At 36.0% G+C, this 25,417-nt stretch overlaps 1 protein-coding gene across 4 annotated transcripts; it reads right to left on the reverse strand.

The window, feature by feature from the left end:
- Positions 1–800: 800 nt before the first annotated feature.
- TTN1 (ARM repeat superfamily protein) lies at positions 801–23,232 on the reverse strand. 4 transcript variants are annotated; one of them, XR_015170469.1, is made up of 19 exons: positions 22,853–23,232; positions 21,697–22,244; positions 20,353–20,455; positions 17,319–17,495; positions 15,468–15,662; positions 13,859–13,975; positions 13,524–13,637; positions 11,900–12,004; positions 11,535–11,705; positions 11,232–11,447; positions 8,671–8,869; positions 6,855–7,060; positions 6,538–6,762; positions 5,330–5,857; positions 4,982–5,251; positions 3,229–3,273; positions 2,377–2,562; positions 1,169–1,571; positions 801–1,076 (listed from the first exon to the last, which is right to left on the reverse strand). XR_015170469.1 is itself a non-coding variant. In XM_086417788.1 (18 exons), exons 1-18 carry the CDS (start codon positions 23,036–23,038, stop codon positions 1,284–1,286), a joined length of 3,879 nt encoding a protein of 1,292 aa, XP_086273914.1. In that variant the 5' UTR covers positions 23,039–23,232; the 3' UTR covers positions 801–1,283. The 4 variants fall into 4 exon arrangements, 3 of the variants coding, with proteins under 3 accessions (XP_086273914.1, XP_086273915.1, XP_086273916.1); XM_086417788.1 differs by having other exon boundaries at positions 801–1,571; XM_086417789.1 differs by lacking the exon at positions 13,524–13,637 and having other exon boundaries at positions 801–1,571; positions 22,853–23,231.
- Between the last annotated feature and the right edge of the window lie 2,185 nt (positions 23,233–25,417).

Consider the following 25,417-nt stretch of genomic DNA (forward strand, 5'->3'; position numbering starts at 1 on the left):
GAGCCGGGACTAATATGGAATCTAACAGATGGGAATCAGAACCATTAGGTTCTATCCTGTGGGTATATGTGGGTATTCGGAATCGATTTATTTTTACATTGTACACGATTTGAAGGTTTTCCTATGTTATAAAATTAACATATAAAGTTTTTTAAATTTCATATAAACTAAATATTAGAACTTAAAATGAGTCATTTCTTCCTAAATTTATTTCTTGTAAAGGAGATGAATTTTAATTTTTGAAAATAAGTCCTTAAATCATCTAATGAAACAAATTATTTACATTTTGCTAGTAATATGATACTTTTTAGAAGGATTTTTTTTTTTAATAATGATTTTTAAATATTTTTTCCTATTTGATTTTTGAGAATTGGAACCAATGGGTACTCGTGATTTTTTTTGATGGTTTAAGTTCCACTTATTTTAAAATCAAAATTGACAAGAACCAGAACCGAAAAATATAGTGGGCTATGATACTAATTTTCTTAGGAACTGACCACCCATTGACATTCCTAATTCATATGCTACTGCCACTTGCAACAGAATTTTTAAATTTTTTGTCTTACTTGACAAAATCCTGGCTCCGCCCCTGGCACATGGTTGTGGCCCGGACTGCATCTTCAATGGTGTTTTCAGGTTTAAAATCTCATCGACACATTGATTTAATCAGGAGAAATATCAAGTTCGTCTCAATTGAAACATCCTCGAGACAATCTGAAATATTTTCAAAACATTCAATAATCCAAAGAAATCTCATTAAACAGTACAAAACTTAAAACCATGGTTCAAACCATAAAATCTAAAAAAATTATATCTATTTTTTCTACTATTGTCAAGAAATAAGGGTCTCACTCTGATAAGGAAACAATGAGAGGAAAAAAAACAGGCAGAATGAACCAAAGCGACACTGGTTTGCTCACTTTCACGAATAAAGAAATCAAAATTTATTTGTAGTATCTCAGAGAAAGGGAAGCTGAATAAAAAGGTAATATACACTCGCGCAAGGAACTCCAGCAGATTCATCCCACTCAATAGGCACACGAACCACTCCACCAATTATCCATACGAAATGTCTACTGAAGAAACAAAGAAAACAACACAAAAAACTTGAATCTACATTGTTGCACATTCCTGAGGTAATACAGAAATCCTGGAGAGTAAAGATTACTTCTGCAAGAACTTCCTGTGGAATGGCATGACAATATCATGGGAAAGAACAGGGATGATTTTCCCTACTAGCTGAGCTTTTGGTAGAAATGGCAAGAGAAATTAGTCTCTTTGTCTTAGAACCCAGTTGAACCAACCAACGAGGAGTACGAAGCATTTTCATCAGCCACGGCTCTCTTCTCACAATCCTTGTTTGATTCTTTGGCAGAATTCTTGGCGAGTGTCCCCATTTCCAAACCAGCCATTTCATACAATTGTAACCTTTGGTGCTTTACTTCCTCTATGCCACCTTCCCAGCAGGTTTCAGAAATAATTTCAAGTGCTTTGTCCATTTTGTCTTCTGTGATAATATTTCCATTTTGCAGGAGGACAAGGTAAACCTGATCAGCAGAAGCCTTCCGTATCTGGAAGAGAACATGAGATTAGAACTGATTTTACAATCTCAAGGCAAAAACATTTATAAAAAAAGAAGTGAAAGCACCTCAGACGCAATCAAAATATATTGAACCTTAAAATGGGGCTGCAACCTGGGCGGGTTGGAGGTAAACCCAGGCTAAACTCAAATGGCAGAGCTCTCAAGCTGAGCATTGAGCCTGAGTTCATTAACCCAAGCTCAATCCGAGCTTGAACTTCTAAATCAGGTAGCCCGAGTTTAGTTTTTAGGAGTTGGACAGGTTGGTCTCGTTGAACAAGCCTAATTTTGTTTAGATTAGTAAAAAAATAATATCTTAAACAAGAAATACAATTGATATAAATAAAAAATTTATACCTTAAATAAGAAATAATTAAAAAGACACTTAAAAATAAATAAAAATATGTATATATTATTATATAGCCGTTCAAGTTGAGCCGGGTTGCCGGAACACTCAACCTGAATTAAGGTCGGGTTGAGTTATTCTAACCCAGGCTCAACTCATGTTCTACGTAACTCTGTCCAAGCTTGTCCATCGATCAGTTGAGCCCGGGTTGAGCTTTGGGCCAGCTTACCCAAGTTGCAGCCCTACCTTAAAATGCTGGACTGGCTTTTTAGTTGACTGTTTAATGTTGTAGCAGGAGAGAGCTACTTGAGAAGAGACATCCCGTGAAACTTCTCAAACAGATAAAGAATGGAAGCTTCTGCTTCCCAAGAGAAAGTACGTACAAAGCCAATACCCAAGGTTTATTACTCAGAGGTGTGTGGATAAAACTTCATCAAAGTGCATCACAAACCTTCGGGTATCGATGGCCAAGAAAACTAAGAAGCTGAGAGAAGGCCCGAGAGCTGATTTGATCCAAAATTGAAGCAATGTATCCCAGAATAGAAATGCCAGCATATAACTTGGAGAAATCCTTTGATCCTTTCAACTCAATAACCAAGGAATCCAAAAGGCCAGCAAAAAAGTCCCGGGTATGGACCTGTTTGTCATTATTGACAACAAACAATAATCAGATAATAGTTCACACCAAGGATTTAACCACATGATGAAAGAAGAATCGAAACCATCTGTAAATGAAACAATGATCCTGTTTTTCAACATTTTCGAAACTGACCAGCACATCTATCCATAGATTTCGAGTATACAATATATAATAATTGATAATACATCATAAAAAGCCATAATAATGTTTCCTTACAAAAATGTTTCTAGGATAAGCTTGACATAGATTAAGGGTCCATTTGGTAATTATTATCCTAAGAGACATTTCTAGACCAAGGTAGAAGGCCTAAAATCATATAACTTAACAGTCAAAAACAAATATTTGAATAAATTATTATTTTATCAAAAAGTGTGGTGGGCGAGCATCTTACACAAAGTTCCTAGGAAATGGAGTCTTAATCAAGGTATGAGGTGGCCTCAAATCATATAAATAATATATGAAAATAAATATTTGTTCGAAGAAGTGTGTTAGAGGCATGCGTCAGATATGACAAATTACTAGAAAATGGAGTGTCCTTGCTACCTAGGTGAAAATTAAAAGTAAAGGAAATGAACAAAATGAAACTGGAAACAAGGACATGAAACAACAAAAATATTAACATATAAAATGAGTAGGCATGGTGCAAAATGTGAATCAACTCACCTCCATGTTCAAGAAGACCTTTTTGCTGAAGAGAATCTCAATGGTCTGAAATTGAAAAATCAATTCATTTTAACAGTTAATCTTCAATTTTAATAGTAGAAGCACAAAGAAAGATGTCATAAAGCAGAAAATATGTATGAAAAGTAGGATTAAAAAATGCATAACTTCACAAACTTTAATATTCATATTGGCAACAATGAACAAACATCGGAAAATTAATATAAACCAATGCTACTTTTGAAATACTTGATACGTTACCATGCGGAAAAGGTAAATGCAAAGAACAAATTGGCCACACATGATCTGAAGCCAAAAGAAGAAATGTTTTCACCAGAAACTCTGTGAGAACGAGATGGGTAAGAAAGAGCCAAGAAGCTGATCTCAGCACTGGAGATGGACCACTCCAGGGAAAAACCCTGGCAACAAAGAGTTCTTAGTGTGTGCCAACAATTCCTACAAGTAGGGAGGTTAAGCCACACACCAGCATCCCCATTTTGGTATTTTGTTTTTCTTTAAATAACTAATCATATGGATTTTCAACTTAATCAGTTTTTAATTAGCAAATCAGAGGATAATCTATCAACAAATATTGGATGGACAAGATAAACTCTGAAGATTGATTGAAGGCTGAGCTTGGCCCATGTATAATTTAGTTCAGCAAGACTAAGAAGGGTAATAGTGGAAGACAACCATCAGCATTTGACTGAACTTTACTTAAGATTAAGATAGGGGCCGGGCGGGCAGTGAAGGCTCATTTAGTAGACAGCGAACAGCGTAGGAACAGTTTGTGTTACATGCATCTTTTTGGACAATGTGAAGAAACAAGATGCTGAGTTGAATAATTTCCTTACTCCTTCAAGAATTGTTCCTAAGTTTTATTGTCCTTGATTTTGTTGCGGAATTTCTTGTCTCAATGAAAGATATAAAAGATTTATGCCCGTGATGCTTACCAACAAGACTATTATGATCATTAGATTACTGGTTTTCTTCCCAGTCTTCGACCACATTTAACCAAGCTTTTAATGGTTAATGAGCTATGGTCCATCCATGAATAGTCATACCAATCAAGCACTATGGGATGATGCGGAGGTGGACCTTCCATACAGTACAGAATTATGGACAACAAATTACATCCCACGATGTAAAAGTTACCCGCAAATGTTTCATCTAATGGGCTGACAAAACATTTATTTTAAGAAATGGATGCCCGAGTTTTCTTTCTTTTGGGGGTTATGGGGCCTGCAGCCTTCCCTTGTTGCATAGTATGTAAGAAAGCTATAAGGGACATTTCTTAAATAAATCTAGGATTACTGTCGCTGCCAAAGTAAAACAGCTGTGCAGTGAACAATAAGGATTTTTCTTTCTTTCTGTTGATAGGTATAGAATTTCATTAGAATCAAAGAAAGAGCAACAAGGAGGATCAAACGACCAGCCTACGAAGGCTAAACAAACAGGGCAAAAAAAAAAGAGCGAGAGAAAACAAAAGGAAAGTAGAGGATCTAGCTCTCAGTTCGAGTCACTACCTCCTATCTAAAGATGAAATCCTCGAAAAAAGAGAGTAAATAACTTCATGCACATTGTAGTTGATAAAGTCGGGGTCCAACTCAAAACCAATTGGCAATGAATGGAGAGGCCCAAGAGCTTATAAGGAGAGAGACAAGGCAATGAGTGTCCAATGTGGGACTAAACTCAACAGTAGTAAGGTAGTAAATAAATCAAAATCATGTGTAAGGAGCATAAAAATTATTTTTACCTTCAAGGTGGGTATGATAATTCTATCACATCTCTTATATTGTTGGAGAACCCAAAGTAGGTCATTACCGAGCATATACTCTCTGGAACTTCTTGTTTCATCTTTGTCAGTTACTGTAACTTCAAGATACTCTAACAAAGCTGTGACCGATGCCTTCCGCAAAGAATCTTGCAATCCACCAACAGAGATAACTAGCCCAGAAAGCACATATCGGCTGTAACAACTAAACTGAAGTAACTGTACAAAACGTGGGTATGAAAAAGTGGGTACCTGCAGAGAGGTAAAGAGAGACATTTCAGTCAAAAAACCACCAAACACATTGACATAAACTGAGTGGCATATACTTACTGCCCACTCTGAATCCGCTTCATTGGGAAGAATTTCTTCTAAATTTTCCCTATAAGGTATGCATGGGATGAAGATGTTGCCGTTATACAAAATTCTTTGGAGCATCTTTGCAGCCAATTCTCTTATTTTATCCATCTTCTCAACAGCTTGCTTCACAATGCCTCCAACTAAATTGGTCGCAAGACATGGATCAAAAAGTGACTCTGACACACATTCTGCTTCAACTGTCTTTGTCGGGAAACCAAAAGATTCTCTCTCACAGAGGATATATGTACATCGTTCAAGGCCATCCATGGCAGCCTCACGGACCCAAGAACCTACATCACCTCTATTGTCCACAGAATAGTCACCTAGAGCCTTAAATAAAGTCTGCATCACTTCATTCTTTATCAGAAGATACACAGATGTGTCTTCCTTCACAGGACCAAAAATAGAATCTTTCCTTGCTTTTGTTAATATTTCACATACTGATACAAGTCCTCGCACAGCATTTACACGTGCTTCAGCATCCCTATCTTCAGGGTTATCCTGCATTTAGAACACCAATTTTAGCAAATCAACCGGCCATTAACTTCCTCAAGGTGGAAATGCGGGATAATGGTCAGATTAAAATTTTAGGAAAAAAAACTGGAAAATTACAAAAATTAAAGGTCGATATTTTAATTAATTATCAAAATAATAATAACTTTCTAAAAATTACAAAAAACGATTTAACACGTTGGACTGTCCAACTTTTTTTGAAATAGCTGGACAGTCCAGCGTTTTATGCTTTCATATCTACGCCCATGTTTATCTAAAACGCTGGACTGTTATTAAGTGGAACACTTTACATATTAACTCAGTAAGATTTCAAATCTTACTACGGTTACTGAACTCCCAAATTTAAAATTAAAATTTAACGGTAAGCAATAATATTTTTTAAAGTTCATAGAATTAGGTCCTCTAGATCCACATGGGATCGGATCACGTTTTAAAATCTTACTAAGTTAGTAAGGCTAGTCTTACTCTAATTTCTATCCTAATACACAGGCTGCATGAAATCGCTGGACTGTCTGGCAATTTCAAAAACTGCTGGACAGTCCAACGTTTTAAATCGGTTTTTGTAATTTTTAAAAAAATAATATTTTTTTTGTTAAATAATTAAAAAATCAATCACTTTTTGATAATTTTCCAAAAAAAAAAAAAAAAAAAACTACTAGCATGTGTACCTCAATAGCGCAAGAGCTACAAAGCCTTAATAACACAACCCTCCATCTTGTAGCCAAAAACTCGAAAGGCAAAACACCTATTGCCAATGCTGATCCCCGTCTTGCAGCCACATTAGGATCATCCAAGAGCTTCAGATACTTTGATATTATATCATTGGCAGCTCCATCATCTGTGCTCACAAGGTATGCTGGTACGAAGTGCTTTAGGGCTTCAACAGCAGAACTCTATATATAGTCCAGACATGCTTACTATGGATTCCTATAAAAAAAATATCAAAGAAACAACCAAAGTAATTCCTAATTAACAGAAGATGTACCTGTATCCGAGCATTGGGATGCCTCAAATTCTCAATAAGAGTATCAAACAAACTTCGTTTAATCTTTTCTGGTAAGAATATGCGAGTGGTACTGATACAGTCAATGAATCGGGAAACAGCAGCACGCATAATCTCTCCACCCTTCCCACGATAAAGGCGTGCTTTCTCAATAGCAGGAACAATACCAGCAACAGATTTCTGCTTATCTGTACATAGGAGGAAATTTAGATAGGCTTGCAAAGAAACTCTTGCCTTTCCATAGGCATAAACTAAACTAATAAGATCCTCTTTATATTAAAAGATAGCTTTTAACATGAAGGGAACTTTGAAGAGGCAGTCACAATTATTTTCTCAGGATAGAACAGTAACATAAGAGTCCATTATGAAATTGATTTGGCAGATTAGCATAAACTTGCATATTATTTTTACAGTGTAACATCCAAGTCAATTATTTATTTATTTGTTTGTTTTTATAGGATGAAATTTCATTCAAAAATGAAAGTGGAAAGAGGTCGAGCCGACCAGCCTAGTCAATTATGACGCTCGTCATTTTTGGGTTGCTCTAGTAACACACCGAAGCCGAGGTTTAATTCTTGTAACTCAGTCAATAAATACAATACATAAAAACTTCTCCAAAAAAATAAAAATCAAAAATCAAAGTCCAACATGATAATAAGAAAAGAATGATGTTGAGCTTAGATCCATAGTTCAGCTGGTTGACATATCAAAATGCAACTTTGAGGCCATGGGTACAAGTCCAGCTTACCCATCCAAAAAGAGAAAGAAGAAAAGAAAAGAATAGTGCTTCCATTTTATGTACAAAAACAGATGTTACCCCAGAGCATGAGGGGTTGAAAAAAATGGAAAATGAGATGAAACTACTAAATGAACAAGGAGGGGAAGGGTATATTAACTAAACTTAATGAGGAATGTAAGCATGTTCAACCTTGAGAAAAATTCTAATAAATAATGTAGCTTAGCTAATGAGGGTCTACAAGATCAATTCAAACAACAAAGAACCAATACCAAATACAACTTGGGATATATGAATGTGTCAAAGGAGGTTAAATCAACTGATTATGGGAATATCATAGAGGTCTTACTTTTGCTGCCAATATGCAAAAACCTATCCCTAGTTGCAAATTGACCCTAATCTCAAAAACAGCCAAGTAGATCTGTGAGAAAGAAGCATCATAACCAATGGAAATTTTCACTAGGCCAAACAGAAGGAAGACAAACAGGTATATAGAATAACAGTCTAAGCTTCACTCGCTGCTCATATGGTTCTTCTGACACATGAAAAACAAGGTAACCAGTCGCATAAAAGCCTCTGAATTATCCATAAAGTAAAACCAACACTATTGTAACAATTCAAACCATCTGATCAGTACAATATTGGTGATTGTATTAGACAACAAGGATCCTGTTCAGAATAAAGCTCTTATTCAGACAGTAAAGTCAAAACAATGTGAAGTTGCTTTTGTGGCAAAGAAGGAGGGCCTAGGATTTGGACAGACTGGATTGAGGACCAGGAGTGAACTTTTTTCTAGATCGACTCATAAGTTATCGGACAGTCTTGGCAGACAACCAAGTGTACCACATGGAAGCAACCTTGTTTGAGAAGAGAGCAAAGGCTGGACGATGGTCCAACAAACTGGGCCTATAGAGAAAAAAGGAGAAAGTTCACACAATGATCATGTAATAGGATTCTGGATATGAATACACAAACATTGTATTTTGTAGCATCAAGCAATTTTGAAGATAACTTTCAATTTAAATATTCATAGGTTCACCAATAGAAGGTTAAAATGCCAACCAGTGGAAAGCGTGAGATCACACTTATGTAGAGCCAAAACAAGTTCCCCGGCAGCTAAAGTTGCACCATGGCGCATGCACAAATCAGATGAAAGAGTGAAGGGGATTAACTTCTCCATAACGAAATCGGAAAAATATCCAGGATCATATCTAACAAGAGCCGACAGGGCTTCTGCAGACAGTTCTCTCAAGCCCTTGTCCTAAGGATATCAACAATGTGTCAGTAGATGTTCATAGAAATTGTCAGAAAATAAGCCATAGATGAAGATACGGAAAGGAAAAAAAAAACAGAAAAAAAACTTGATTCTCCCATGAAAGATGCCAAAAGTGGCATAACAAAAAGGAAGGCAAATGCAATTTCATGAGGCACGTAAGAACTCATTCACATTTGCAAGATAATGTAAGGCTATAAGTTCAATATCAAATTCCAGAAAGAGAAAATTAGAGCAATAACATTAACTGGATTCCAGTCTGGCTAAAATGCAAATAAAGATGCTTACTATGTAATGGAGAGCTACCTAATGACATTTTAGCTCATTGAAAATGGTACAAACCCTTGTTAGCAATTCGGCGTATAATTTGGTAAAAATTCACAAAGTTTTTGTTTTTTTTTTAATTGAAAGAATTATTCGGCCGCATGTTTGAATAATCCAGAAAATTCGGAGTTTTTAATGGTAAAAAGAATTAATCGGGGTTTGAACAATTTTTTAAAAATTCGGCCCAAAAAACCACTTACAAAGTGTACTCAAGCTGTCCCCTCAATACTTTCTCTCTCCCGCTGTCCCCTTACTGTCTCTCTCTCTTTTGTTGTATATGTCCTGTACTCCTGTTTAGTCTTTTTTTTAATCGAACTCTTTGTCAAAATTTAATCAAAATATGTGTATTTTGTACAGATTTTCAAGTCTCTATTCTACTAATAGTTTATTGAGTGCGACTATTCTTACTAAGCTAGTAAGAATTTCATTTTCAAAACCTTGTGCTAATAGAAAATGAAAACTAATGATTAATTAATATTAGCGAATTTTTGATTTCTGGATTTTTTAAGCATGAAGTATAATATGCGCATAAATCATATGCTGCATATTTACCGTTTTGCGAATGCTTGACCAGATATTTGTACTTCAAAATCGAATAGAACTCAAATTTTTCCCGTATTGAATTATTGCCACATTCCTAATTGCTAACAAGGGTACGAACAATTGTACAATTTTAATCATGGTGTACATTCATGGAATTATTTAATCCAATGATTGAATTACTATAACGTAATATTACTGGGGAAGCCTGAAAAAAAAAAAAAAATCTTTGCAATCTGACTAGTTTCTATATTAGCAACCACCAATTTTCACTAGATTAGTAACCACTAATTTTCACTTGAGTTCACACCGTGTACATCTCAAGTGGCCAATCATAATCTCAAAATCCTCATGAAGAAAATGGCAAGTAGAAGGTAAGATCAACAACAATGGGCAGGACTTACGACCAGGGACATGCAGGAACAATAAAATAGAGATTTATGTTAGCTAGAAAAATATACACTAGAGCAACTCCTTACATGTATTTCCAGATCCCAACAAAAACAATTTACCTGTTGACTCCCAAACAATTAACGTTTTTTTAATGGATAAACAAAAATTATTAAAGAAAAAGAATGGTGGTCAAGACCCGAGAGACCAACCCGTATTGGACCCCGACTCAAGAGCTACTAGACTCATTAAAAACTGATTCCTATCTAGAAAGATCTTCAAAAAACACCCCTTTGAACTCCTTTAATGTTTTACACCAAAAGAAAAAAAAGAAGAAGGCAAAGATATTAATAAAAAACCTCATGGACAAAATGATCATTTCCGTCAAATAAGCAACTATTTCTTTCCTTCCAAATGCCCCAATAAGGTGCATGTGACAATTAAGAAAACTCAAAATTGACGTGTTCGCTCATGAGGTGGACACAGGATTCCCATGTATAAACCAAAGGAGCATGAAATAAAATGTCCACTTTGGGGATAAATCCAATAACAATGCCTAAAATCCATGTTAGTAAATTCATATTGGCACATGTGCCTATGCGACAAATACTCGAGGCACTACAACAAATTCCAGTAACTGTTTATTCTCCACAATGTAAACTCAACTTACAAGGATTTTTTGTTGCCTTCCTTTGTGGTCCTTTTTAGAATTTCCTAGTGAAGTTATAAGGACAAGTAACTTAGAAAGTGCAAGGAGACTTGGCAATGCAGTTGACCATATTATGGATTTGGATCATAGTAAATTTTTTATGCATAATCATATAATAAGTGGTGCTAACAGAAGTATGCTGAAATTAGCTCAAGGCAGTGTACACAGACCATATATTTCCATAGGGAATAACCACCAAACTTCCTATTCTTTTCACAATAGAATTTCTTTTTGTTGTCTACAAATCATTAAAGTAAAACCACAAAATCAAGAACCTCTAAAAACGAGGAATATCATTAATAATAACCAGTTAACCTAATTATGTCCACTCTGCAAGAGAAATTTTTCGGAGAAGCAAGAACAAGAGGTCTAAAACTAGGAGCATACCCAATGACCGATTTTGTTGTATAGCAGTTCTTCGGCATGAGGATAAAGGTACTCCTTAAACTGAGCAATGCACACAGCAACATGAAGATAAGAGTTTACTCTTGAGGACAGAGAAAAATAATCCGCTGTATTCACTATATCAATTCCATGTGGGAAACTCCCTTGTCTTCCAACGTTCTCCTGAAAAGCAGCCGCAGCTGCTCTTCTACAATTGACCTAATCATCATTTCACGACAATGAGATCTCTGAGGAGCATTTACCAGACAGGAGAGAAAAATGGTTGAAGCACAAAAGGTTAACTACCTCACGGTCATAGCAGGCAACTGTTAGAAGGTGTGGAGCAAGTTGTTCCAAAATGCCTTTCATATCCGAGTGACTGTATGCACGACCGAATGCCCAACAAACGTAGGCAGCAGCATCACGTACATGTGATCCGACACTATGTGGACCTCTTCGAATATCATAATGTAATGCCTGTTACAAAGATTCATTCTTGGTAAGTGCATGATCTAAGGGAGGTGTACCACACCAAAGATTTACCAGTAAGAAAAGATTCAACCAAAAACATATTTTTATCACTAAATCCCAGTATGTGAAAGAAACGAAACCAAATGCACAATGAGCATAGAAGAAGAATAAGTTTAAAAGTAATAAAAAGTGCACACTACCTTTACAATAACAGGAACTACTTTGGGAAGACTAACAGGTAATAGCAATCCTCGGCGAGCCAGCTCAGCTAATGCTAAGCAACCCCCATGCCATGAACCATCTCCCTACAAAATCAAAACGCATAAAATTAACCAAACTTACTACCTTGCAAAATAAAAAGGACATGCATTGATTATCTATATATAAAAAAAGGACATGCATAGACCATAGGTTGATCAAGAAGAGGAGCATTATATATGAACTCTTTTTTGCTAGGCAAGCAAGATGGTTAATTGTCAATGTGAAAGAGGGTTCAAGGGGGTGAACCTAGGTCATGGGATCAACTCTGCACAGGCCTTTACCAACTTAGCTAAGTTGGCGCCTTCGAGCGTTACATATGTGCTAGTTAAGCTATATTGCCAAACACAGGCTTATTATGATGAAGCATATACTGACAAGGAGAGAGGGGAGGGGGGAGTAGTCTTAAAGCTAGTTGTTAAGACTTAAGCCAGCTTTTCTGATCGCTAAGCCTGAGCTTACTCCCTGCCCTGTCCTTGGTAGCCATTGGCAGCTCCTATTCATCAACCCTATCCATCCAAATGGTCACATCCCAGCTGACATTCTTCTCAATTAGCAGTCTAACTTTTGCTTCCCATTCCACTGGACCGGAAATCAAACTGATGGATAGATCACTGAGGTGGGAGAGCTGGTGGGGTAGGGGAGTGGTTGTATGGGAATGGATGGGTAGAACCTCCCTTATCGAAGAGCCAATGAACTCCCTAACACTGAATTTGAATATATAGTTAATCAGAAAATTCCTTGACTAATTCCCACCTCTCAAAGCACGATTCATTCAATTTCAACGAGTGAGCAGGGGCGAAGCTAGTAAGGAGCTGGTGGGGGCAATTGCCCCCACAGAACTTTGAGACACCCCTATATTTTCAACTAATTACGTGCCCCATTTGTCCCCACTCCCTCACCTCTCTCCCCATTTGCCCCCACACCCACATCTCCCTCCAATTTTTGCCCCCCTCCCTTCAATTTTTTGTTGATGACATTGCCCCTTGACCGAGCCTTCTCATATACTAATTGGAAATGACCCAAATATCCTATTCTTCAACTTCTAACCAAAAACCTCTAAATTTCTCTCTAAAACCATTCGGCTTCAAGTTCTTTAACTATACAACTAACCATAGTTTGCCCCCACTACAAGAAAATCCTGGCTCCGCCCCTACGAGTGAGCTTTCTCTTCCATCCAGGAACATGGACAGCAGTGGCATTCCTTTTTTTTCCTTTTTCCTTTTTTTGACAAGCAGAATTTTAATAGAAAAAACAGAGATATAAGAAAGTGATCGAGATGACCAGCCAAAACAGAAAAGGCTAGATACCCGATCCCATCTCCCCACGAAATCATAAAAAAAGACACCTTTAAATTCCTTAAATACTTTACTCCAAAAATAATAATAACAATAATAAACCCAAAATCGATAAAACCAACTCCTGCAAAGGCTTTTTGACACCCTCAAATACTCTATTATTCCTCTCTCCACAATCCCCAACAAATAGTGAATGAGGCTGAAGTCCATAAAATCCTCTTGGTTGATGAGAGACAACACGCCACTGAAGCCAAGACTGCATTAACACCTGGATCGAACTAGGGAGACATCGTACTACACCGAAACGAGCCAGGAAGAATGCCCAAATCCTTTGGGCCAAAGGACAACGAATAAGAATATGCTCCGCCATCTCCTCTTGTTCCTTACGAAGAAACAAAAAAATTGGATTAACAAAGCCTCTCTTGATTAACTGATCAGTAGTGGCATTGACATGTAAGCTTATAGCTCAATTGGTTGACTCGCATTGCAACCATGAGGTGCCAGTTTCCATCCCAGCTTTACCACAAAGAAAAAAAGAAAAAGCGATCGAGGAATTCTGGTAATCTCGAAAAGAACACTTTATGGAACAAGAAAGTAGCTGACCTCGCCCGGTGAAAAAAGCTCCAAAACAGATGAAAGGACTTCATCTGAAAGGGAAGATGTCAGACGTGCAGTGATCCGTCCAATACCTTTTGCTGCAGACCATCGCACAACAGTGTCCTGCACTACCAACAATCATGGAGTTTGGTTTACAAAAGTCAGAGATGCATATTGCAACATTTACAGAAGAAATTCCAGTGGTGATGCAAATTTTATCCATTTGGTAGACATTTTGGTGGACCCCAAAGCATAGTTGGCAGTATTTTTAACGCATAATAATTGTGTTTAAGGATTCGCAACCACTGGATGAAAGTTTGCACTACTAGCAAAATGACCGAAAAATATTTCACAACCATTTATGGGAGATAAGAAACACTTTAGCGCCTATTCCAGTGTGAGCTTTTCAACCGTATAAGTCGCTCCAAACAGGCCCTTGGAAATGCAACTAAATTTTTTTATGTTAAATAAATAGGCATCTCTTATACTCTTCAACATGTATTTTAAAATCTAACTTCAACGTCAACTTCAAGACAAGATAAGCTATAAAAGGTTAAATTTTAGACTACAAAACTTAGGAAATCCTAGGATGCGAGGATATATATAGTAACCTATTAGTATTTATTTCCTTCTTACAAATAATGTCACTTTAATGGTCAAGAAGGGAAAATAGATTATCTTGGAAGACATACCACTATTAAATACAAGATTAATGAAATAGTCAAAGCCCAGAATCAGGTAAGCACATAGTTGAAGATATTCATAAATTTCAAGGACCTAAAGCCACCCCGGAAGGCTAGGATGTCTGATTAGAAGACTCCCATTTACTATTTAGTGGTTAACTCTTAAGACTGAATATCTTAAACAATATGTTTACTTGATTCTGGGTTTTGACCATCTCATTTAGGGCTGCAACTTGGACAGGCTAACCCGAACTCAACCCGATTGATGGGTGAGCCTGGGTTGGGTTGTATGGAAAATGAGTTGAGCCTGGGCTAGGAAATCTCAACCCGAATTGAATTCGGGGCGAGGCTCCGGGCATCCCGAACTCGATGCTATATATTTACATATAAATATATATATATATATATATATATATATATATATTTTTAATATTAGTTTTCTCTTCCTAAATATATTAGTAAAATTAAGGGAAAAAAATATAATATAAAAATTAATGGATTTGGAGGTTGTGTGCAAATTTATTTACTAGTGATTTTATTTTTTTTATATTGTATTTATTTTTTAAGATATAAAATAAAATTTATGTCTTGATCAAAATGAAATTAGACTAGCTCAATTAGACCAACCCGCCCAAAATTACCTAACTTGGGCTAACCCGAGCTCAACCCGATTTTAGAAGCTCAATCTCGGGTTGAGATTGGGTTAATGAGCTCTAACCCGATGGTCGGGTTGAGTTGAGCTCAGGTTGAGGGTTCTACAACTTGGGTTGAGCCTGGGTTGACCCTCCAACCCACCCAGGTTGCAGCCCTACTCATTAACATTGTTCCCAAGTAACTCTGTTTCCCCTTACGAACCCAAAAGTCTCAAACCCATGAGCTGCTCAGTTTGACATGAATATAAAATCAAACAAAATCTCCCCCTTTATACTTACCGTATCTCTCAATCCTGAAAGTAATAACTCAATAATTTCCTCCAAAATTTCTGGAACCTCCATATCTTCTTCTTCTTCTAGGTAACTAGGACTTTTTTGCAAATTATACGAGCCTGCATCCAGACAATGATTGCGTTGATCATTTTTGTCGTTTATACTCACTGAAATATTTTCTCTTAGTGAGCTGTTTCTTGCCTGCATGGACAGTGAAAATAGATCAGACAAAAGAATAATATCAAAACAGCATTTAATTAGTCCCCACAAATCTCAGTGCCAAATCTAGTTTAATTCCTTATATGCAATCCTTCACAAGAATTTGAGTCCTGGAAGGGTAGAGATAAACTAAGACACCCAATTGTTGTAAAAATTACTGAAAGAAAAGCCTTAACATACATTCAACAATATAAATTCATTAACAATTACGAGAAACAACGTCATAATAGAAGCAACATACTCTTTTCCAGAAGTAATTTTAATATAGCAACAATTCTTTCAGAGTTGATTAATTCTAGGATTGATACTACCAAAACAATTATGACACAATCAATTCTTAAAGAAATGTTACCAAACAGGTGAAATTATTTTTTTCTACCCTTTCCTCACTCACTTAGTTATCTCCCTCTTCAAAGTCCCCCCCCCCCCCCAAACCAGAGACAGACAAAGAGAGAGAGAGAGAGATGATCAACGGCATTTCAATGATGTGTTCTGTCAAGATTATACACTAATGATTGAAGATAGACTTTTGTTTTTGATAAGTGATTGAAGATAGACTTTCAGTGCGTACAGTTGTCAATGATTCAGACTGAATTGGTTTTGGCATGAAACAGATCTGACAAGAGTCAAATTGGACTGGATCTATTTCCATACTTATTGGGGTCATATCAGGATCCGATATAACAACTTCATTTTCCAGTAGGTTGAACCCAAGTCTGTAGAATTACCACTCACAAACTTTTTTCTGTTATGCTTTCTTTTGTTTCAATATAGTACTTGTTAAAAAAAGATGGGATTCAATTGTAAATGTAGCCTTTACCTCATAGGTACTTCACACATTCTTCTTGGCCTTTCTCCCTTTTATATCTTTACCAATGAATAAATAAATAAATAACAACATTTTTCTTGATATCTTGGCCTATACTCTATATTGGAAATATTGCTCTGTTCTCATCATTTTTCTTGATATTTTGGTCTAAATATGTGATATATTACTCAGGAGAAAACTGTCCAACATCTTAATCACCCGTCTCTAGCACAAGCCCTCTTGTTCCACTGGAAATTCCCACAGGGTTTCAAGATTATCATATCAATGAATAGGAAGTAACATTTCGATATATGATGGAGCATTGCCTCAACAATCAACAAATTATGGGGAAGAATGTTCCAAGCCTCTATGCAAAGCCAAACCTTCAGATCTTATATACTTGTGCTATGGACTAGCAAATCAGCCATTAGGCACATCTTGCACACTTTATGCAAAGTTAAATAACTTAAGGACTTAAACCCACAAGGCATGTGTGACATTCAATGAACTTGTACGCAAATGAAATAGGTTCCCACTTCCACTAACAGTGACTTTCAAGTATTCAGAACTATTTAATAACTAAATGGTCTTAATCCATGTAAAAAAGAGTAGCAGCATACAAATAAAAAAAACCAATACAAGTTTCAATGAAAAAAATGTTGGAAGCTCAAACAATTGAAACTACATAAGTAAATAAAGAAATATATAGGTTTCATAAAAAGCAAGCATATGAAAAAGTTAGAAGATCCCCCTGGTTAATACAAGTAATGGAATTTCAAATTATAGAGAAAAAAAGGTAGAAGAATATGATGAATTTTCTAAATTCTAACCACATAGCGCCATGTCGGAGAACGAGGAGGGAGGCAAGTAAGCCCAATACGCTGAGTTAATTTCACAAGAAATTTGCGAAGCAAAGAACTCCGAGCAGCAGTGTTGGACTTGATCAAAGTTGAGGTGTCACTCCAAACAATAGGAACTACATCAAGTAAAACTTTTCGGCTGCCAGCCTACATTACAAATAAAACAAGAGAAAATTTTAAGAGCTAAAAGTGCAAGTAGTAAGTTAAATACTCAAATAATAATGAAGAAGGGGAGAGAAAATAAGACAGCAATTTAACAAAGACGTGAGCATGTTTTCTAGAGTGTCAAACACATTTAAACCCAATATGCCACTGGGGTCAGCTAAACGAATCTTGTTTCTCCATTCCACCCTATCCAAAGCCAAGTCTTTCGTTATTAAGAGCGAGTTCATATCTGCTTTCACTGCCTCCATTCTAGTCCTTTCGGGTATTTCTCTCGCTCTTTTAGGACCTCCAACTTGAATATTATTATAACTAGGACTGTAATTAGCCTTCAATGAATTTTTTTGATAAGAGGTAAACATAAAAACAAGATAAAAGGGTAAAATCCCAAAAGAAAATTGTACAAGGGGATCTTAGAGGCTGAGATGGTGTACAAAGATAAAAAGGACCAGAAAATTATTATTCCACACGTAAAGTTAAGTCCCATCTAAGTACAACGTCAACAACGAAAAGATCTTCGCATTCCATAAATATTGAAGACCATTTAAATTGAAGGGCTTTGATTCTCAATATTAAGGAGTGTAGCTCTAAATTTACCATAAAAGGTGCATCCATTTCACTCCCTCCACAAGCCCCAACAAACATCAAAGAGGATTCTTCAAAATACAAGCCTGAGAAGAGAAACGTGCATGAACGAACCTTGGAAGACTTCCAAGAACTATAGACAACTATTTACCTCAAAAGACCAATCTAATGGGGAAGGCGCAACTATGAATATAAGAGGATCACGGGTTGAACTGGGGAACGATACGTGAGCACGTGACACCCAGGAGTGGAGGCGGATAACGCAACACTCAACACTCCCCCTCTCACCCATAAGGGTAGAAATTTCTTTCAAGAAGACTCGAACCCGTGACCTATACGAACCTAGCACACTGATATCATGTTGACAACCATTTACCCCAAAAGACCGATCTGATGGGGGAAAGGCGCAACTATGAATAAAAGAGGGTCACGGGTCAAACAGGGGCACGATACGTGAGCACGTGACACCCTGGAGCGGAGGCGGATAACACAACACTCAACAAGAGCCACCAAATAAATGCCGACTGAAAAAGAAAAAGAAAAATGCCCAGACTTGCCTTTGATAAACAAAAGGATCTTTGATTAATTAAATTAATTACAAATTTATAATAACCCTAAGAGGGCTAATATAGAAAACAAGAGAAAATCCTAACTACATTAACTTATTTGATAACCAATATGGCAATACCAGAGCTAATCTCTACCTAATTGACCTAATCATAAATGTGATTTGATGTATTACATTACACTTTAATACAATGCTTCATATCTAATACTCTAACACCCTTTCCAAACCACATTGAAGGATGTAATCCACTGATTCTGCATCTGCTTCACGCATGACTAGTTATTAAGGACTATCTTCTTACAGCTAATGAAGTGATCGACCATCAAGATTTTTTTCCAAAACAAGAAAACCACTTGAGAACCCCATGTTAAGGTAGATGGAAAACAAAGGGGGGGTGATTGGTCCACATTGCATAAAAGGATGAAGCACATAAGGTACCACTCCAATAGTTTACGATGTATAAAAAGAAAAAATATAGATTTTTATTTAACAACATTCTCGAAAAATATATTAATAGATATTGGTAGTTGTCCGGTCGTACCCGAACAATAATATTCCAGAGGGAAATGCACCTAAGATCAAATATTTTGAACCAGCTTCTGTAGAAAATTCAGACTTTCTTTTTTATGTTGCTATCACATAAAAACAAAAAACTTTGAGTCTTAATGGTTAAATACATGCCAATTGAATCATGAGCCGGGATCATAATTCATAAATTATGACTTCTCAACTCCTAAGTATTCCCACTTATTTGGAGTACCATTTTGACATGAGAAAAATGGACTATTTTTTTTTTTCTGGAGGGGGGGAGGAAGAAGTGAAAAATTTACTAAAACAAAAGTCAGATAACAAAGGATTAGGAGGTTGAGCAGGCCTAACTAAGTACCATTGGACTAGGAATTCCAAACTCACTAGGAATCAACTCGTATCCATGTCAGATCTTTCAACCAAAACTTTCTAGTTAGATGTCAGCCTGCCCCTAGATTTTACAAGAAAACTGATTGCTCCCTCGGCATATTCCCATTGACAAGTGAAAAGTTGAACTTCTTCCTTGCCCCCTCATGATTACCAGCAGAAGAAAGAAGTTTAGTTCCTTTAGTAGGTATAGTGCCACCTATGATGTTGACTGAAATTCTAGAGCTACTAGTAACCCTCAATGAAAGGCACCTATTATTGAAGTGACAACTTAGCTAAGTTGGTAGGATATGTGGAGTGTTGTTCCCCTGTCGTCCTAGGTTCAAACCCCCTTGAACCCAACTTCACCTTTACCTGTCCCAAAAAACGGCACTTATTTTAAACTCAGACAAAGTATCAATGCATGTGATCTAATGTCATACAACTGTGTAACAAGAGTTCCCCGCTGATCTATGGAACCATTATGGTTACATCATTGGTTGTGAGACCCCAGAATGGTATAGCTCCTCCCCTGACCTCTCTAAACCTCCATCTGTTATGTATCCATGGCAAAGGCTAACAAGGTTTATACTTCCATTCTTTCTTAAAAGAAATGTAAGATCTGGAAGAGCAGTTATTGTTAGAAATTGGATTTAGCAAGTTATTAGGTGCAGATGGACCAACGAGGAGCAGAATAGTAAATGGTCATACCATAGGGAATGACTAAATCACAGTATACGGACTCCTAAGCCAGAATCAGCATAAAAAGAAGCTTTCATGCACATTAAATCAAACCTTGAAAATGGCTGCCAGTGCTTCCGCAACACCCAGTAATCTAAAGTGATCCATGGCAGCATCAGTGACAGAAGAGAGTACTTCATGTGTCCATTCAATAAAGCTGAAGAAGAAATCCATAGGAGCTACTTGAGAATTATGTTGAATAAATGACAGTTTGCAAGATTTGTAAACAAAAGTTTTAGCTTTGCATTGTCGGTCTGAAGCCTAGATGAAACAAAAGGAACAAGATTCACGTAGTCAATCCCAAATAACTAGGAAATAATCAAAATAATTCCCAGAGAACTGAGATAAGGCAGTGTTGATGATGATGATAATTACATGATGCAATGAAAAGCAACCCTTTTTTTTTGGGTGCAAGCTACAAGAGGAGTTCAAATGGAAGGAGGCTTCATAGGATTATCCAACTTTGTTTTTAGATGGGAGTGTCATGTTGACTTTGAGTGAGTAAGCAGTTTGGGTGTTTTGGCTTCAGCAGTTTGATCGATGCGCTTTGTATCTTGTCCTGTTTTTTTATGTTGTTCGGTTTGGGTTGCTTCTCCTTGATCTTCTTTTCGCTTCCTTTCTCTTTGTATCTGTTCCCTTCTAATGAATTGTTTTGTCTATCAAAACTAAAAGGCATCTTGCAAAACCAACTTACCAGGCATAGAGGAAGTATGAGCGATCCAAAAAAAAAAAAAAACAATAGAGGCATGGATTGCGTATTTATTAACAAATAAACCAATCAAAATACAGACAACTAAACCAAAAATACAAAGTCCTCTTAGATCAAGAGACTAATTATGATTTTCCTGCCTATTCTCTAGGCATAATAACAGATGGCTACCAAATCTTGATCTTGCATATGTTGTAACATAAGTGTTATGATATATGTAACAGCAAGAAGACAAACTTCTAGAATTTTTTTCCGTCCTGTTGGACATGTGTCAACACATGTATTTGTGTCGACATATTGACATATAAGGCATTGTCACTTTTGTTTTGGTGATTTCTACTAAAAGTTTCTTTTGCAATAAGTCCAGTGTATTTCATTCTACATATAATAATTTACGAAGATGTTAAAGCACAAATACATTAATTATATTTATCAAGTTATTGGATAGCTAAATGGTTTTAAATAGATGTTGTCGTTTACTTATCACATATTTTAGAAAAAAATTAAGTTAAATACAGCTAAAATAAATACGCATGTATGGACGTGTCGACGTTTCAGGCTTCTTAAAGTACCAACAAAAATTACTCAGAAGAATAGAGTAGAATTTCATTTGCACAATATAAAATAACTAACATCAATGTGTACGAGTGACATTAACCGTGTATATCACAGTAGGGATTTAGAATAACCTGATAAAGGCCTTTGGCATGTCTGGACGAGTTAGAAGCTTTGAGAGCAATAATCCAGCTATAGTACGCATCGGTCCAGCATTTGAGAGATAATCCTTGGAGAACTGCAATATCTTTAACACCAAGGGTGAAGGCTCAAGTTTACCCAAATAATTACCGTTTGCAATACTAGTATCCACAGAAGAGAGATCAAAAGGAATCAAAACAAGTATAGAAAGCCACAGAAGTACTACACATTTTGCCTCCATTTCCCCCGTACTTTCTTGCCTCAAAGCTGACACTACAGTTGTGTGATGGCACTTCTCCAAAAGAGAGACTGCTAGTTCTAAGTCCGAAACCTGATGTGGGTAAAACTTGATAACGGCCTTGTATCCACATACTGTAACCAAGGAATAAATAATAATGCACAACGGCTTGATTACTTCGAGAATTTCATCTGAGACTAACCCTAGTTCAATTGTTTTAGAGCGAATTATGAGCATCAGAGGAGAAATAATGCTTTCTAGATAAGGCTCTAACAATTGGCCCTGTTCTTGATACTTATCGAGCTGCACGACAAAGACAGAATATTTTTCAGGATAACTGAAAATTTGAAACGGATATATTAATGCGGAAACAAATGAAACAGAAGCGAACATAATCTAGGTTGAGTGATCACAACTAATTTATTTGACAATTGTTATTTGTTGGACAAAATAATTTCTCACTAGAACATGTGCACATGAAAGCAACATTCTTTAGTTTCCCCAATCACCAACTGATCATAAAAGATCGAGTTCATGCTGTAATCTACAGACTATATACTCTGAGAGCTGTGCTTGTGAAAATGACCTACTGAAAATTATGTAACGTTCAACAATGAGAGAATGTTAGCAGGTAGGACTAGGAGAGATCCAAAATTGTTCATCACTATTTTATTTGTCCAATTACGGAGTTTTAATTAGAAATGTTGGATTTTTTAACTATAAATTGGTGAATTAGAAATCTTCAAGATTAATAAATCATAAACAGCATTATCTCTCCTATAGATTGATCGATTATTTTACTTGATAATTTGCTAATCAAAGTGATTGCCACTTCTGATTCTTCGATTCTGCGACAAAATAGAAAATGAGGATCGAAGTTCCACATGTGGAGAGAGAGAGAGAGAGCTTACGATGGAGCGGATCTTATTAATGGCCGAGGGATCAGAGACGCGGCCATTGACGACAATTTGGTCGAGTAGAGACTTGACGAGTTTCCATTCTTGAAGGAAGTATCTTTGAAGGAACCTCTCCTTGGTGTCTTGCTCATCGTCTTCTTCATTTGCTGTTGTTGGGTTTTCTTCTTCTTTGGATGCCATTAGAGAGAGAGAGAGGCGATTCGCGATTCCTTGTCAAAAATGACTGAGTAGAACTTCGCGGCAACGATGGATACGTCTCGGCAGTCAGCCCTCACTGTAAAGCTGACATTTTGTGATGGAGACCGCAGATCCAAACAACGGTCTACGAATCGAACATGAGCTTCTGTTATAAAACATACATACTTGTAGAGAATGAAATTAGGACATGGCTCACCTTATTTTTGTGGATTATTGAGATTATAACTTCTATTGCCACAACAACTCTTGCTAACAGCATCCCAGTGTATCGTAACTGGTATGTCTGAAATTTCTCTTGGGGGTGTATCCCAATTACGTGCGTTGAATATGACGAAATTTCGAGTCTGATACATTATTCATTTTAATTCCCAAAACATGTTTTTCAGTGAATTCATCACTCTTCTAATTAATGAATTCACTAATAAAATACCAACAAACCCATTGTTACCTGTGATCTCATTGGTAATTTATCAACAAAAATTGTTGATTATAAAAGTGACGAATTCACTGAAAACCTTGTTTTGGGAATTAAAAATGAACAATGTATCGAACAGGATTTTTTTCTTTGAGTTGCGCACATTTTAGGAAATTGCTCTTGGTGGTTTACCTATGAATTGGTGTGGCATTAGCAAATGTTGGTGTTAGCAATAGAACATATCTATTGAGATACCTTGCATGTTATAATTGTGAAAAATACACTTAGGTCCGTGTAAAAGGCACTTCAATTCTTAAGAACGATAAACATATTAGTTTTTTTTTTTTTTTCCGGTAAACATATTATTAATGGCACCCACAAACTTATTTCCATGATTTGAGCACAGCCAATATATTTCAGCACCAACCCTTTTTTTTTAGTAGACATGTTCAAGTTAATATAAGCCAAAAAATTCTTTTGAAGGCATGCTGACATGAATATTTTAACATAGGTGGGGTGCTTTAATCATGGTAAAACTTAAGTTTTCAATAGTTCATGGGCACCCTTGTTAATATGGTGCCCGCCCCTAGCCACAATCATACCCTTAACCGTGGTCTTTTGTCGGAGGCTAACAATTAAATGATCAAAACACCCACGGCTTCAATTTCTTGCAAAAAATAAAAATAACTTTCTTTTTTCCCTAAAAAAATCCATTGCCTTCAATTTTAGATTTTGGTGTGAGAACACTCTGCACGATTTGATTAATGATTAAATTATTACTATCTTTTCGTCTTTTAAATCGATGAAAAGTAAATAAACACAAATTTCACCTAAGAGGACTTTGCCAAATGAATTAAGGATCTAACAAAAACTAAGCTTATTAAAAAGGGTAGCGTTATTTTGACAAAATCATAGTCAACATTCTAGACAAAGTTTTGTCTTATATGGTTAAAAAGTTTCAAAATGAAATGATTTTTTGTGAGGATGATTTCTATGGTCAATAGATCATCCTCACAAAAAATCAGCTAATTATGAAACTTCTAACCCCATGAAAAGTGGTTACAAATTAACGGTAAAAATTGACGGTTCACGATTCTTCATCTTATAAACTAGGGTTAAAATTTTCAGAATCTGCTGATTTTTTGTGAGGATGATTTTTTTCATCATAGAGATCATCCTCATAAGAAGCTAATTCCAAAATTTTTGACCCATATAAAACAAAATGCTTTTTCTATAATGTTGGCTAGGATTTTGTCAAAAGCAAAATGTAAGATGTTGATGAAGGTGGATCATTGCTTTTTCTTCTTATTTTTGGAGGTGAGGTGGGGAGATCAAAATGTTTCTAACATTCAAAGAATTATATTTTTTCAATTAGTTTATTACTAAATATCATTATTAAGCATGTTTTTTTAACTCAGTATTTGGTCTCGTCTCGTTCAACTTTAATATTGAGTTGACTAGGACGATACATCTCATCTCGTTTGACATTGAGACAATGGTTTTTAACCATTTAAAAAATCTGAAAATTTTTAGAAATTATTCCTATTAAAAAATAAACCCAAAAAAAATATATAATTAAAAAAAAATCATAATATATCTATCAAAATAAATTGAGTTCCATGTTTTTTTTCAAAAAAAAATGTTTATTGTGTTGATAGATAATCACAGCTGCAGTGTTGTTTGTCATGCTTCTTTTAAATAGCATTTCTAGCCCTTGTGGAATATATTACATGTTTACATTCTAGAAACAAAGCATGCAATTCATAAATGTTTGCACATTGATGTTGTTTGTAAGAATGTTTTTTAAATATTTGAAGGCATGACATGAAGCGTTTCAAAAAAATATAAAATATATAAAATTAAAAAAAACTCGGTTTTTCACTTGGTGGAAGATGAAGAAATAATGGAAGAAAATTGATTTGGGGTGAAATAATTGAGGATTGAAA

This window comes from Akebia trifoliata, chromosome 12 (genome assembly GCF_017979445.1).
Source record: "Akebia trifoliata isolate Shusen 1 chromosome 12, ASM1797944v1, whole genome shotgun sequence".
Taxonomy (NCBI): domain Eukaryota; kingdom Viridiplantae; phylum Streptophyta; class Magnoliopsida; order Ranunculales; family Lardizabalaceae; genus Akebia; species Akebia trifoliata.

Excerpts from the sequence above, each read along its gene's own strand:
- TTN1 (XM_086417788.1), bottom strand. The coding sequence starts at position 23,038 with ATGGCATCCAAAGAAGAAGAAAACCCAACAACAGCAAATGAAGAAGAC. Across the intron at positions 20,456-21,696 it reads ATGCCAAAGGCCTTTATCAG|CTTTATTGAATGGACACATG; the intron begins GTTATTCTAAAT and ends TTTCTTCTTCAG. Across the intron at positions 7,061-8,670 it reads TGATCTCACGCTTTCCACTG|ATAAGCAGAAATCTGTTGCT; the intron begins GTTGGCATTTTA and ends TCCTATGTACAG.